At 38.3% G+C, this 16,733-nt stretch overlaps 1 protein-coding gene across 2 annotated transcripts in view; it reads right to left on the reverse strand.

The window, feature by feature from the left end:
* LOC117571166 (protein artichoke) overlaps positions 1-16,733 on the reverse strand; it is a 57,257-nt gene that overhangs the window by 17,767 nt on the left and 22,757 nt on the right. For both annotated transcript variants that reach the window (XM_034253197.2, XM_052003031.1), the window contains exons 2-3: positions 4,155-5,470; positions 2,455-2,717 (exon numbers count right to left, since the gene is read on the reverse strand). In XM_034253197.2, coding sequence (XP_034109088.1) covers positions 2,455-2,717; positions 4,155-5,193 — 1,302 coding nt within the window. In that variant the 5' untranslated portion in view covers positions 5,194-5,470. The remainder of the gene's footprint in view (positions 1-2,454; positions 2,718-4,154; positions 5,471-16,733) is intronic.

The following is a 16,733-nucleotide window of genomic DNA, read 5'->3' on the forward strand; positions in this document are numbered from 1 at the left end:
CCAATTCTGTCTGCTTCTGCTCCAGTTGTTGCTCCTGCGACTCTGTGGTGGAGGCTCTGGGTTGTGAAGGAGGCGTGGCAGGCGCAGCAGCGCCTTTAACACATGTTTCCGCCTGGCTGGATTTCAGCTCGTCGCCGTCGCCATCGCCGCCGCTGCTCGGCAAAAATTATTTTATTGAACGCAATTGTTTTTGGCTTTGGCTCGTTTGTTATTTCGCGGCGGCAAATTACTTTTTATGGCTGCCGAAGCACCGCTTGTTGGTGCTTGCTTTGTTGCCTCTGCTGCCACTGTTTGTTGCCATCGTTGCTGCCACTGCTGATGCTACTGCTGCTGCTGCTGTGGCGGCTGTTTTCCAAATTTAATGGCTTAGAAAGCCATTTGCATTTTTTCGGTTGCCCAACTTTGTTGAACATTATTGGCGCCGTATGTTGGTGCTGCTAATTAGCTCTGGCTGCACCACCGCCATCGCCACCGCCATCGACACCGCTCCTCCACACCTCTTCTTGTTATTTCCCATAGCATTCACCTAAGCTTTGGATAATATTGAAGAGTCCACAAATGTTGCTAAAAGTTAAATTTACGATTGAAAGAATGCAGCTTCATAGATGCTATTGTTCAATATGAAGTAGAGAATTTTATAAATGAACAACTTTTTGTAAAAATATTAGCAGCAAATTAGTAGCACCACGAATGTCTAATTAAATATTTTTTATATTGTTCTAAGGTTTTAATATTATATGACAGCTATTACCGGATTCAAAGTATTACTAAAGGTGAGAGATTGAAGTTTCAATATTCAAACTCCAGCAAATTGCAGTGTTTAACGAAAGGGCTGAGAAATAAAGAGTGCGATGAGCTTTGCAATCGTTGTGTCATAGTTGTTTTTGTGTCTACTGGTGAACCAAAAAAATACAAATACAAATAGAAATACAAATACAAATACAAATTCTTTGAACAAACTTGTCAAAAAATATTCAAAGAAAGTATACATTTACATATTACTTCATACAGTAGAATATGAATTGCATTTTACAATTACATTTACGCTTTAAAAAAAATATCTAGTTTATCATTCAATTAATTTGCATACTCGAATTTTGAAAACAACTGCATGTTTTTGGTTCTATTCCCAACTTGTTAGCAGGCTTATAATCACGGTTGCCATTCCAAAAACATTTTTTGTACCAAAATTTGGAAAAAATGTACCAATTTTAGCAAATATGTACCAATCATTTTTGACGAAATATTTTTTGTATATCACAAATTGTGATTCACAAATACATATATAACTGTTTACAAAGTGATGGACCTTACATTGGCGCATACATATAGTACATATTTTCTCAATTGACACGATACATCGCAAATCGACTGTATGCGATATTTTCCAGTGGTAGTCGTGGTTCAATTTCTAACTGGTGGAACAGAGCCATTAGTTAAAATAATATGTGTGAACATAAAATTTTATGAACAATTTAAATACTAGAAATGTACCAAAATGAAAAAAAGTGATCCAATGTACCAACGTATGCGTTGCAACGCATAAAAAATGTACCAGTTTTGGTACATTTGTACCAAAAGTGGCAACCGTGCTTATAATGCTGTTGACAGTAAGGTCACGTTTTCTTCTCTTAGGTTGAGATTTTAAAGTATGCAATGTACTTTTAGCTTTACACACAGCAAACGCTGAAAACATGTCAAATATCATTGCATACTTCTAGGCATAATCTGTAAAATAATTGAATACATTTATTTTGGTCCTCATGATATGAGCTTGAAATTTGTAAGATGCTTGAATTCAAATCTATTACTCTTCATGATATTAACTTAAGGTTCGGCCCGCATAAGTTGCCTATAATTAATTGTTATGGTACTATGTTTTTGTTGTACTGGATTAATTACTTAATTAATCTTTAAATCTAAAAAAAAAGTAATTCTTCTGTACCAACATTTGTGGCAGGCAAGTTTTACTTTTACCTGCTCGTAATGTATTCAAAGTAATTTGTGCAGCTGTCTTTTTTTTTTTGTTTGCGTGATGCAACGCGAGCTGGGGTCACAAATGATTGTTACACCGTTAGTTAGGTTACGACCGCATTTCCGGAGCGTCTTTGAGTGGGTGAGTGTTGCTGCCAGCAGCATGACACTAAGCATATTGCACAAGTGACTGGCAGCAGCAACGGCAATGGCAACGGCAACGAGCAGCAGCAGCAAATTGTTGTGAAGAGCCATAAATTTGCATGCAATTATTTTGGTGTCTGACTTTGCCCCATTTTTGTTCATTTTTCACTCCACTCAAGCGACAGTGCTGAGTGCTGTTTACTCGCTATCTCTCTGAGTGGCACTTGCCACCGCACACACACACTCATACACACACATACGCATATATTGCTGGTATGTTACAAATGCAACGAGTCGAACGTGGCGGATACGCAATTTGATTTATTAGCTGCTTACCTGCGTTAATTTGCCATTGACAATGCTGAGCGACTCGAGGCTGCCGCGCAAATTGCGCAAACTGCTCTCCTTGAGAGCCTCGAGGTGCGAATGGGAGAACTGCAGATGCCGTATATGCACACCCGGCTGGATGACGTCCTGCGAGAGCGAGGTCACCGATCTATCGAAATCGTAGATGGACAGCGAGTGTATCGGAGCCGAGATGCGTTCAAGTGTTGAGCGCAGCGACAGCGCCGTGGTGCCCGGACACTCGAGGAAGAGGCCTGCAAAAAGGTATACGAAAAGGAGAAGATGAAAAAACTGGATCAAGATGCCAAGCACAAATCAAAATTGAGCAGGCAACTTCACTCTATGTGCCTCGCATTTCAATTACGAAGCTTGAGTGGCATTGCATAACAATGAGCAGAGCCCACTGTCAGCAGTTGGCTATCATTGTAATCTATTGCATGTTATTATCCTTGCAGCAACTTGTTATTAGTTAATAGCGCCCCATGCAACAGCAACACAAACAAATCGACAGCCCAAGGGGAGTGTTGGCCATATTTGAATATTGACTGGCAAAAACTGGACAAACAAGCGCCTGAATAAACAGACACAAGTGCGAGGGTGTAAGATAACAGATTATTGTGTATATATACGTAAATCTTGGAGGATATATAAAGCGACTAAAAGCACATTAAAGTCTGCCATGCTATTTATATGTACATATATCTTGTTAATTTAATTTATATTTATTTAGTTAAGAAGATGAAATATAATTTAAGTTAACACTAACGTATTTCTAAAATCTGGCTGCAAGCGCCTTCGGCTTATAATTTATATAATTTAAAGTGTTCCCTTTCTCTGACTACAACTAATGTTTAAGAAATAAATATTTCATGAAATGCATTTCATTTACTTTCAGATAATTCCTTAAGTTTGAACTATGTTATTTACTTATTTCAAGCATTTGCTTAAAGTGCTTTAATTGTCAAGTTCTGAGCAAGTTACTTGAGCTTACCCCCAAGCTCTGGTCTATGACAGCTTTTTAGTCAGCTAGAATTAATCAAAAGCTTTAGTTGCCAACTGCAAAAGCTGCACGACATATTAATAATGCTGTAATCTTTAAACGGCTAAAGCTCATGCTTGTGGGAATTCTCTGTTTTAGAGGCGATTAATCTAATGCATTAGGTTCGGCTCGTTGGTTAACTATGAGTCCATGTGGTGTGTTTATTCAACTGCCAGTGCATTTCCTGGCCCAGAGGGACGATGCTAGACGGAGTGAGGGACGATAAGCGGTGGAGGCGAGGTGTGTGTTAGGACACATGCTGATGTCACTGCTGATGCTGCTCTGGTGTCAAAGTAAACAATCTTGGCATGCAGAGCATGTGTTGGTGTTTAAATGGTGGTCAATCTGCACACAGACAGACAGACAGACAGACAGACGGACAGACGGACAGACGGACAGACGGGCAGACAGACAGAAGGGAGATACGGAGACAGACAAGTGACAGGGAGTAAAGCTGTGGATCAGGGGGGGGATGGCCATGTCGTGATTTGTTATTGTGCTTGTCCACACGTTTTGGGTGCAATAAACTTTGCTTTGGCTCTCCGGCTTTGATGCGTTTAATTAGTTCGCTTCGTTGCTCCTTCGTCCAGTTGCTCTCCCCCCCCCCCATCTTCCACTCCCTTCTCTCCTCTCTTCACACATTTGCACTTACCATCCTCGAACTTGTAGCAAGGACAGGCCGAGCTATCATCGAAGCTGGGACATTCGATGCCCGTTGCTCCACCGCCGACGCCATTGCCGACGGCTCCAGCTGCTGCTGCTGCTGCTAGATTGCCGCTGCCGCTGCTCAGCTCGTAGTGCAATTCACGTGCATTGCCTGTCTTGCCACTGGCAATGCCACTGCCACTGCTGCTGTGGCCCATGATGCTGCTGCTGCTGATGCCACTGCCAAGACCATTGTGTCCGATGCTTAGCGAGCGGGCGGAGCGCTGAACAAGTGTTGCTGCTGCTGCTGCTCCAGAAGGTGTTGCTGTTGGTTTGGTTGATGCTGCTGTTGTAGTTGTAGTTGCTGCTGCTGCTGCTGCTGTCGCTAGCAGAGTCAACCACAGCAGCATCGAGAGACAGCTACGTTGCTGCAGCTTCAAATGATGTTGCTGCTGTCGTGGCTGCTGTCGTTGCTTCTGCTGCTGTTGCTGCTGCTGCTGAGGCTGCAGTCTGGTAACATTATTGCAATTTCGACGACGTTGTTCTTGGTCTCGTCCAAATTCGTGTTTGTGTTCATGTACTTTGGCTGCCGCAACGGCGACTGCCTCTCCATTTGTCCCCGCTGCCATTTGCTTTATTTGATGTCCTTGTTCCTGACGTTGTTGATGTTGCCGCTGATTATGCTGCTGCTGCTGCTGCTGCTCTTGGTCGTCCTGCTGCTGCTTCTCTTCCTGTTCCTGCTGCATGTTTTGACGTTTTGCTCGTTGTTTTTGTGGCTCTTCGTTGCCGCCTGCCAGCTCAGCAACTCCAACTGTGACTCCGACTCTGACGCTGACTCTGACTCCAGCTTCAGCTCCTGTTGGCACTTGCATGCGACTTCTCTGCTGACAATTGCTAGCGTTGATGCTGCCAATGTCGTTGCAGTTGTTGTTGTTGTTGCTGTTGCTGTTGCTGTGGTGGCTGCTTGTTGACTTCGTGCATTTCGCTAATAAGTTTGTGAGCGTTGCAGCAGTTGTCGCCGTGTTTGGGTTGCTGCCGTTGCACATTTTCGATTTCGATTTGCCCACTCTTTCTTCCTTCTCTTCTTCCTTTTCTCTCAGTATATTTCTCGCTGTGTGTGATTTTAGTATTTTCTCTGTGTTTTGTGCTGCTGCTCTCAATCAGTGTGTGGCTCCATTGCCGTTTTTATATTTCATTTGTTTTTCTATTATTTTCTTCTTCTACTTGTTTTTTTTTTTTTGTCTGTCGTTTTTCGCTCTTTCCTCCTCTTGGCTGCTGTCACATGTCGCGCGCGTTTCCCGCGCGTTTTTAAACGCTCGCCATCTGGAAGTGAAAGAGCAAGTGAAATTGTCATTAAGTTCAGCTATTAAAGTGTAAAGTGTGTGCATTAAATAAAAGTGCTCGCAATTTTCAACGCTGCGTTCTAAATAAATTATTTCAATTACTTTGTTGTAGTTGCTGAATGAGAGAAGCGAGATTGTCGTGAAATTGTTTGGCTAAAGATATAGAAAGAGATATTTTTATAGATAGAAAATTATTCATATATTTTTCAAATATCATTTATTTACTCTATTTGACTGTTAAAACACAAAAAATCTTTTTTTTTATTATTTTTATTTTCATTTATATTTTACCAATTTTTATTATAGAAAATTTTAACAAAAAAAGTAATACAGATTAAGATTATAAAGAAAATTATGTAAGATAAATAATTAAGAAAATAAAAAATTAAATGGAAAATTCCCCAAAATGAATTTGTTATCTTACTACAATAATAAACTGTGATTAAAGTAATGCCGTTTTCTTTTGTATTCTATTTGTAGTGCAAATAATTATTATGCTGCTTTATTTTCAAAAACAATCAACAGAACCGCCCAAAGAAGTTTAATTTGTAAGAGAACCGCTTTGGGAAACTGTCATTGAATTTCTTATTGTTTTACTTATTTCCTTTGCATTTCCCTTGTTGCGTCCCCTTTGTGTGCACTTGCCTCTGCATTTTGGGTTTACGTTTCGCCTTTGGCTTGTTTTCGTTGCATATTTTCCATTTATGCAGTTAGGCAATTTCGACCGACGCACTTTCAACCCATTTAAGGACATTTTGTTCATTGAGTTTGGCTCCTTGGCGACTCCTTCTCCTTCTCCATCTGCTTGCTTTGCTTTTCTCCTTGTTCTTGTTTTTGTTCTTGTTGTTGCTTTTGGTCGTCTGCCGTCTGCCGTCTGCCGTTTTCTTGGCCAACATTTTGGGCTAACAGCGTTTTGTCATTTGCGCGCACTTCCGCCATGGCGGTCGCCATTTTGTCCTGCCACTCAGCTACAGCCACTCAGCATTTATACAACAGCTCCCTTCCACCTCCTGTTTCCCTTCGTCACCCGCCACCCACTTTTCTCAATCTGCAATCCCCGTTACCATTCCGAATCCCATTCCAAATTCCAGCGCCAGTTCAGCATTATTATGAATTATTTTCTTGCGTGCTTTTACCGCACTTTTTGTGCACTTTTCGTCCTTTTATATATTACACCCCGGCAAATGTGGTGTGTAGGGTATGATGTGCTAATTAATTTGATTTATTAAATTAGCTATTGTGCAGGAAACAAAGAGTTTATCCTGCTTATTCTATCAATTCACTAGTCACACAAGCTCAAAGTTATTCTCTGAGTCAAAGTTTCCAATAGTGTCTGAGAATTCTTGAAATTTAATTACGATCGTTAGTTGTGCTGGAATTCATTCCAAACAGAGCATCTTTAGAGTTCTCATTACGCTCCTGAGCGCAATCTAACTTGTTATTATAATTTTATTTTCACTTTTTTTTTCAATTTTAATGCCATCCGCCCCAAAGGAATTTGTGTCAAGTGCGTGAATTTCGCGGGTATTTAGTCTCGAGCGCCTAATTTACTGCCTTTCTGGGGTGTCCAATGTTGGTCCGACTGTGGGCGTCGATGTTGGGGTTTTTCCTTTGCTTTCGCTTTTTTTTTGTGTTTTTTTTTCTTTGGGAGGCGTGTCGTGTCGGTCACGTTGGCATGCTATGTATATTGTTATTATTTTATTACTTTGGCTTTCTCTTCTTTCCGCTTCTTTTTTTTGTTGTCCTTTTGCTCCTATTGCTGCTCTCCATCATTTGCTTTCCTGCTGCTCGTTTTCTAATTAATGCGTTTTTTTTTTCTTGCTCTGCTGTTGTTGGTGTTGTTGTTGTTGTCGTTGTCCGCCTCATCTTCGCCCGTCTCGACTTTCGACATTCGCATTCAATTCCTGCGCCATTAAACGCAATTAAAATTATGGCAGCTAATGCCGTCGACGGCTTTTGCCAGGCTACCAAATTGCTAGTCGCCTTAGCCGGAAATTTCGTTTTTGCACAATAAAATATAAAAATAAAAGCGAGTGAGCCACAGCGAACGAACGAAGTAAGTGAGCAATGGAAATAAAATAAGAAGACGTAGAATTGCAACAACGAACCGAATATTAATTATTCCATATTTCCGGTAGTCGCAGCTAAAACGCCAGAAAATGCACATAGAAACATGCCACGAAAAACACACACACAAAAAATATAAATAAATAAAACGAGAAAAATGAGAAGCGAGAAAAAAATGCAATGCAAAAAAAAAAACAAAATAAAAATGGAGCATGTGAAATGAAAAATAAACTGTATAAAATATTTGATTTTCGCCGGTCGTCGAAAAACACACTCTACGGAAACCTGAGACTGAACGCGAAGGTCGTGTGCTGCCAAATATTTTATCCGCGAATTTTCTCTCCCCCACCCAAAAAAATTGGGTTGCACAAAAATCTGGTAGCAAAAACCGCAAAACACATTCTTTAAAAACGAGCAACAAAACGTTGCCAATTTTAAAGATACAACTTGAAGCTTTTAAAGTCGGAATTTTTCCATATATATATTTTCTTTTTTGATTGCCATAGCTGCTTTATTGAATATTTCTTTTCGACTCTTTGAGAGAATTATCATTAACACAAGCATAGACCAGCACAGGTTAGATTTGAAGCTTTAGATACAAGAAATGTTTTGCTGAGAGAGATGCCAGTTGGTATTCAGATTATCGACAAGCAGAAAGAAAGAGTTACTTACTCAAAATGAAAATGAATGAAAGGCATTAATGGAATTAGTGTTTTGTAAGCCAAATTGGAAATTGTGCATTTGTCCCAGTGCCGTGCCGTGCCGTGCCGTGTGACACGACACCTGCCCCTGGGGAGGAATTGGTTGAATTTGCTTTCGCTTTCAACGAACTCTCCCAGATGTTCAATAGGCCTGAGACTTCAATTTAGTGTTCAGTGTTCAGTGTTGAGTGTTCGATGTTCAGTGCTTAGTGTTTGTTGCACAGCTGGTTCAGTTGGTAGTTTTGTCTTTTCTCGTTTTGTGTTTTTTGTGTTTACTATTATGTCCTGTTTATCATCCCCCGCTGGCACTTTCAATTAGTGGCCATGACAACTTCAGTTTTGTTGCCACAAAAATGTCTGCTGAGAGCGAAACTTGTTGTTGGTCAGTAGTTGTCGTTGTCGTTGTCATTGAATGGGTCAGCAGGTTGGCAATTCAATTGTCTGACCAAAAAGATCTCAGCATCGACACACATCGATGTGACTTCAGTTAATATCTCTATACTTGCAACATTTGTGCTCTGTATATCTCTCTCTATGTGCGTGTGTAATTAATTGAATGTTAATTGTGTAACGAAAATGTGCAATGAAATCGTAACGAATTGTGGCAATTGACTGAAATCAAATATTCAGTGTCGATTCATTTAACACTCGCAAATAAATAAATAGGCCATATGCATTAATAAATGGCCAATGTGGCCACAATTCCAGTTAATTGCCCAAACGTTATTAACTGTCCAACGTTTGGTGTCTTTTGTTTTGTTTCAATTGTTGACCATGATACGTTTCTTTCACTCCTTCATCTCTCTCTCTCGCTCTCTCTCTATCCGCATCTCGGCAGCAATTGTCTCGCTCTTTTAGCTGGAGATGCGCGTCTTTTGGATAGAACTGCTACATTTGTGGAGTGGAATGAGTCATCACAGTAACTGCTATTCTAAAAGTAGCTGCTGTATCACTAACTTCTATTTTGTTGACGTAAAACAAGTGAAGAAATCCTATTAGCAACTAACTCTTTGTGACATGAAATTAAGTTCGTAATTTTCTAAAATAAACGGAATACGAAGACTTTAAAGTTAAAGTGAACTAAAAGTAACTGCTACTAAAGTGATTTGCATTAAATAGTTTTCTAATAATATTAGCAAAGCTGTTATATCGGAAAACAAAAGTGAACGTAAGTAAAGGCTATTAAATAATATAGTATACATATATAGTATATGTTAAGTTATTTATAATAAATCTTTTTTTGATTATCATCACTATAAGTCACAGTAGCTGTGCAGAGTCACAGTTTCACATTATTTTATGCATATGCAGAGCATCTCTAGTCACGGTTGCTCACGAACAACTGTTTACAGCTTCTTTTGTTGTTTAATAAATGTGCATATTACATCATATTTATGCCAGGACACGCTGACCCAGGGCTATGAATGCAACCCTGAGGCTCACACTCGCCAGCTAACCAGGCAGCCATTCAGTCAGTCAGTCAGTCAGTCAGTCAGTTAGTCAATGGAATGAATTTTGTAAATTTTTATGCATGTTGCTCAGTTGAATGCATCGTTGCACTGCATAAGCCAAAATGTGAATATGAATATCGTATAGTATAGTAAAGTAGAATATCATAGAACAGTGCAATTTACACACTGCGAAGAGAGAGAGAGCGAGAGTGAGGGAGAGAGAGAGAGATGCACACAAATATGCAAATTAATTGCAGCAACAGGAACAAAAGCATTGCATGTTGTATATTAAAGCCTTTCATTGCCATCCCATTTCTAACCGATATTCAATATCTGGGATAGCCCCATTGCTTCTCGATGGCACCCAACTGTGTGTTAATTAAAGTATCTGCATGTCACATATGTATACCTGTGTTTGTTTGTGTGAACGTAGAAGATGCAAATTAGATGACGGGTAAGCAAGGCTGGCAGAAACTTATGAGTGTGCTATCGATAACACAGCCTACGAAGTGTGTAGGCCTCCTCCTCTTTCATTTAATTACAGCTCATAAAGAGCCAGAGAAAAGTTATTGAATTCGATATTTTTTTAAAATATAGTACAAAATCGATAAAAGTGTGTGTTGAAAGCCTTGAACAAACTTCAATTGAATTATTCATGCGAGAATCCAAAACTGTTGTACTCAATGAATCTCTTTTAAACGATAACAAGCAGCGTCGAAAGTAATCGATCTTACTTTCTATACATATCTAAGCACTCTGATCTAAGCAGTGAAAGTCATTAGTCCAGTCCAGTCCAGTCCAAGTCCCAGACCCAGAGTTAGAGTCAGAGTCAGAGTCAGACTCGGAGCCAGAACGAGGATGAGTTGGCAGAGTGAATGAATGAAGCACAGCGGGGCAAAGCTTGTGCTCTCGTCGAGTATGGTATGTATGTGTGTTTGGATGTGCCCACAAGTCTGACTCTCAAAATTAATTGCAATTACAAATCCAGTTGCCCTAGGCAAAAGCACGACAACAACAATAGCGACAACAACAACTGGCTATAATAATGACGGCGATGACGATCTCTAATGTCGACGATGACGTTGGCAATAACGCGCAGAGCAAAAGTGAGTTGCGGCTGCAATTGTGACTGTGAAAGTGACTGCGACTTAAAAGTGATTCTAATTGCGACTGGGCATTGAAAATGTTGCTGTAACTTTTACTTCAAATGTGACTGTGACTGCGACTGCAGTGTGTAATTGTGAAAATCAAGTTGTAACTGTGACTGGTAATGTAACTGCGACTGTGACTTCGTTAACTAATTGAAGAGGGGTTCTGATTATGGCTAGATTTTGTAAATTAAGTTGTAACTGTGACTGGAACTGTAACTGCGACTTGCAATGTAACTGTGACTATGACTTGGTTAAGTAACTGCGAATTGGGGCTCTGATTTTGGCTACATTTTGTAAATTTGATTGTAACTGTAACTTGAACTATAACTGTGACATGAACTGTAACTGTGACTTGAACTGTAACTGCGACTTGCAATGCAACTGTGACTATGACTTGGTTAAGTAACTGTGAATTGAGGCTCTGATTTTGGCTAGATTTAAAAATTTAGTTGTAACTGTGACTTGAACTGTAACTGTGACATGAACTGTAACTGTGACTTTAACTGTAACTGCGACTTACAATGTAACTGTGACTATGACTTGGTTAAGTAACTGCGAATTGGGGCTCTGATTTTGGGTACATTTTGTAAATTTAGTTGTAACTGTGACTTAAACTGTAACTGTGACTATGACTTGGTTAAGTAACTGTGAATTGGGGCTCTGATTTTGGCTAGATTTTGAAATTTAGTTGTAAATGTGACTTGAACTATAACTGTGACATGAGCTGTAACTGTGACTGCTTCATGTAACTGTGACTATAATAATTCAATTTATGTTTGCAGTTATGTTACTATTGCTGTAACTGTGACTGCTGCTCTGATCTGTAATGGTCGCAAATAAAAAAATTGGGCGTAAAATCTCTTTCTTTTTGAGATTTTAAATTTGCCGCGCAAAGTTAGCGAAGACACAAACCATGGCACGATAAAGGGACAATACACCTCTGCAAATTAAATTTCCTCTCCGTGGTGAATTGTCTAGCGAAAGATCGTAGGAGAAGGAGACGAGCTTTGTCACTTTGGCAACGACAGCTCTCATTCTTTTCTTATTGGACTACGATCAGAGACGGATGCATTCTTGGTTGATGGTGTTTTTAATAAAACAAATATAAAACACATGCATCACCAGAATATAAAAGACAAACATAATCTGTCATTATCATCAGCATCCATCGATGCTTCTTTGCTTTGAGCAAAGAAAAGAATCCAGCTCGTTACGCTTGCTACGCAAAGGTAATTATTTCTATGAAATAATGAAATTTTACATTGGTCCTAACTTCGTATTTTTTCTCATATGTAGATTGTGAAAATTCGTCTAAGCCGTCATTATTTTCTATTAAATAATACGGATAGACAAAATTCTACACCTATAGTGGATTTGAATTCCACAATTCCGGCGCATGTTAGTCAGCGGAGGCCGACTATTTCGTGCCGGAAGCCTTTTTATATTTCTGGTCTGCCGCCTGCAGAACCAAAAAAGCAACAACAGTGAAGTGCAGTGCATCTCTGGGCAGATCACTCTTGCACCACTGTGCCGAGCCGCGCAAGGCTCTTGTACCAGAATCGTCACTTCTCTCGTTTGCCGCTTCTATCGTTCGCCGTCTCCACTCAGCAGCAGCAGCATCAGCAGCAGTGCAGTGCCAGTGCCAGTGCTAGTGAAGATGTGTAGTGCAAGTTTGTGAATAATAGTATGACAAAAATAAGTTTGTTAAAATTAAAAGGTCATACAATAGTTGTACACAGAGGCAATAAGAAAAGGGGTAAAAGCCCAAATAAAAAGCAACAAGATTTGCATTTGCCGTCAATTAATATATTGACAACAACAATTTAGTTGCCATACATATAAAATAATAAGTAACGAAAAAGATAACGAAAAGTAAAGAGAAATATCAATTGTAATTTGGCACTTATTTTTTTTTTTTTGCGCTATTTTTTTTTGGTTTGCTTTGCTTTGTTTACCATTATTGCCCTAGGCCTTAAAGGGTATATCCAACGTGAAACACAATAATTCAAAAAAAAATATATAAATAAATAAATAATGCAAATATAATCTCATACATAATAACAAGCCACCATAAAACCCTGTGCACAACAATAATAATTATGACAATGTGTGTGTATGTGAACAACCAAACAAAAGTATATACCTTTTAAGGTATATAAACAATCATTATTATCATCATCATTAAAATCATTATCATCATCAACATCATCATCACCAACAGCAACAACATCATGAAGGCCTTCGTCGTGGAGTTCTGTCGGGTAAGTTTTAAGTCCGAGTGTCCGAAATAAAAATACATAAAAGAAGTTTTATAATATAAATATTCGTACATATGTAATTACCTACATACATACATACATATGTTGGAGCCTGTTCGGCCACGCAGCAGCTGCCCACAGTTTTGCTTGCATTGTATTTTTTCATACTTCTTCGCAGTTGCGAAAGCTTCAAACAGCATATGAGCTGTCGGCTGATACCCTAACTTTTGGGTCAGGCCTATACCTTTTTAGTACTGATTTGCTTCCGCCTATATTGTTACTATTATTATTGTTTGTTGGTACAGCACAGTGGTTTGAACATGATTTACAATTAAATTAATAAAAAGTCAATATTAATTTTTTATAAATAAAATATAAAAAGTCAAAATAAATAAAATAATAACAATTAAAAATAAAATAATAAAACTTATAAATAAAATAAATAAAAGTTAAATAATAAATATGATTCAATAATAAATACAATACAATAAATATTAAATATGAGTAAAAATATTAAACCAAAAATAAAAATAAATTCAATACAATTTTTTTTTGTTTAAATATGATTAAAATATTGCAAAATAATTACATTAAAAAAAAAAATAAATAAATAAATAAAAAATTATAACAGTGGTTGAGATATTAAAAAATCAATAAATAAAAATAAATATCAAAAATAATTAAAAAAAAATGTTTCACAATACAATAAAAATAAAATAAATATTAAAAATACAAAATAACGATTTGAGAAGAAAATAAAGATTTTAAAGTAAAAATAGTAAATTTAATAGAAAAACCTCATGTTTGCTAAAGCGCGCATCCAAAAATAGTTGCCAAAATTTGTTTGCTTATGAATTATTGATTGTTTATTAAATATTATTAGTTTTTACATCTTCTTTTTTTTTAGTTATTATTGTAAATGAGTAGTAGCCGTTGCTAATAAAACAATGAATATTGTATCGAATTAAAAATAACTGCCCTATAAACCAATTATGCAAATAATTATATCGTCATAATTCTAATTCATTTTGGACAAATGATTTTGTTTTTTGTTATAAATAAATACTGATGTTAACTTTGAGTCATTGAACTTTAATAATGAAATTCTAGATTTTGTTCTGAGACATGGGAACATAAAATAAAGGGGGAGTTGTAATAGTTTTGGGGTCATAAAAACGTTTCATCTTATGACCATGGTTGGGTGGGTATAGACCAGGGTGTGGCAGTTAACATCTTATAAGACCACCCCTGCTTTTCTTAAATTTTGTCCGAATTTTCAACAGTGTGCCTGCATTTGTTTTGTTTATTAGATATTGGTAGTACTCCGATCGAGTTGTATTGTAGATTCGAGTCGGGTTAGATTATTGACAAGAGGATCGACTCATGTGTTTGTTTTTTTTTTTTTAGAATCAGGAGGGACTCTATAATAATAAAGTTTTCGTGGCTTCGTGTAAAGCATAGCAAAAACCCACCCCACAATCCCGAAAGAGCTAAGGGTTCAATGGGTCCCGCTCCGCTATATGCTTGCACGCGAGATGGTTGTGAATGATATTTGCAACCGTCTTCTCACATCCGGGGCTGACTATTCTTAGGAATTTTTTTGCGCCCAATCGTGGGTCTAGCAACGCCATCATAAATGGTTGGCTAACCCAATGTGAGACTGGCAATCGGGCCCATAAATTATTGGCGCCCAACGTGGGGCAGCAACAACTTTAGCATCGTGAAACTTGTAACAGCATCGGAAGATCCGATACAGGTTGTTGTTGGCCTACTTTGATGGAAGTAGGGCAGAAGGAGTAAAGTGTCTTCGATTCTGGACTTTGACTAATCTTACGTATGTGAAATTACTCGACCGAATCGCACTTTGCATCTCTTAAGGATTATCTTGTGTAATTCTGTTATCGATTATCGAGAGCCTTACATCCTTCAATACCAAGCTCGTTTGTTTTCGCTAGGTCTTATAAATTGTTGGAGCAATTTAAGTAATACCTCTTTATACATTTTCGGAATTCGAATATTTGAATCTTTGAATATTATCGACCAAAATTATCGGTATTGAGATTGCTTAATAGTTCAAATAATTTATTAGTTTCTAGTAACTTTTGCTCTTTTTTGGTATCGCATTGATGAAGATCGATTGTATCTCCGCTTTCTTCTGGAATACAATAGTATATGCATAGGCGTATCGTTGTCCGAAGAATACGAAGAAGCCTTCGATGTAATCAGGTATCAAAAATGACAAAGTTTAGTTTCAATAGCCCATATTAATAATCCTCCACTGTTGAGTCGGAACAAAGTTTAAATTCCTTTTTATTTATGTCTCCCAAAAATGTCGAAGGAAATCTAAATTTGAAATATGCCCGTTACACGTAGTTTTGAAGAACCTCAGCCACTGCCACCAGCAGAAGCGGCTGAAAATATTTGTCTTATTTGCAGTGAACACATGTCGGATACACAACCTTGTGCGATAACTAATTGTGGTCATGTGTTTCACAAAAATTGTCTAGAAAATCGAATCAAAAGTATTAAAGAGTGTCCAAGTTGTTTGAAAAAGGTTAGTCATAACGAATGGAAAGTGGTTGTAGGAAATCATTCGCCTAATGCCAAACAGCAATCGCAATTGTCTACGCAACCAAATCAACCCGTAGTCTCGCAAATCGTTACACGTTCATTGCAACGTCAATTTGACGCCGCGCAAGCGTTGTCGGCTGCCGATGAAGAAGCGAGAAGTAATATCGATCAATCACACAGTACAAGTACTGAGAGGAATCCTCCACTTCGTAGTACGCCCAACAATCAGGGGGCCAGACCAAAAGTGCCTGCTTATGAAAGGGGAAATGCACCTCGAAGAAGAGGAAGACCATTTAGACCAGTACAGCCTTCGAGGCCAAATAATGGTCGTCGTAATATACAAACTCCAGAACCAGATATAGAATCCATCGTAAGAGAAACGGTGAGTCGAGTAATCGCTTCTATGAATAGTTCAGGTTTGATAGTAGCAACTGCAGCAGCAGCAGATCAAACCGTGGAAGGGTTATCGTCCAGCCAGAGAAGCTCACGTAACACCAATTTGGGTCCACTATTGACTACACATAAAATTGCTGATATGTTACAAAAGTGGGGTGTTCGTTTTGATGGTTCGTCGGAAGGTTTATCGGTTGAAGGATTTTTGTATAGAGTGAACATTCTCACTCGAGAAAATTTAAACAATGATTTTCAATTATTGAACAAACATATTCACTTATTACTGAATGGAAAAGCCAGTAGTTGGTTTTGGCGTTTCCATCGAAGAGTTCAAACCTTCACTTGGGAAGAGTTTTGTGAAGAGTTAAGAGAGCAATATCGCGAGAGCCGTTCTGTCACTGAACTTCGAGAACAGATAAGAGCTCGTAAACAAAAAGTTGGCGAATCCTTTGATTCGTTTTATGAAAACATATGTAAGCTTATGGATAAGTTGTCGGTCAGTTTTCCAGAAGACGAATTCGTGGAAATGATTCAAGGTAATCTGCTAACAGATATGAAAGACAGGTTATTGTTTGAGAAAGTCTCTTCTATATCCGCTTTACGTCGTCTGGTACAAAAACGCGAAAATTTTCTACAGGAAGTTGGAAAAAA

Source organism: Drosophila albomicans, chromosome X (genome assembly GCF_009650485.2).
Source record: "Drosophila albomicans strain 15112-1751.03 chromosome X, ASM965048v2, whole genome shotgun sequence".
Taxonomy (NCBI): domain Eukaryota; kingdom Metazoa; phylum Arthropoda; class Insecta; order Diptera; family Drosophilidae; genus Drosophila; species Drosophila albomicans.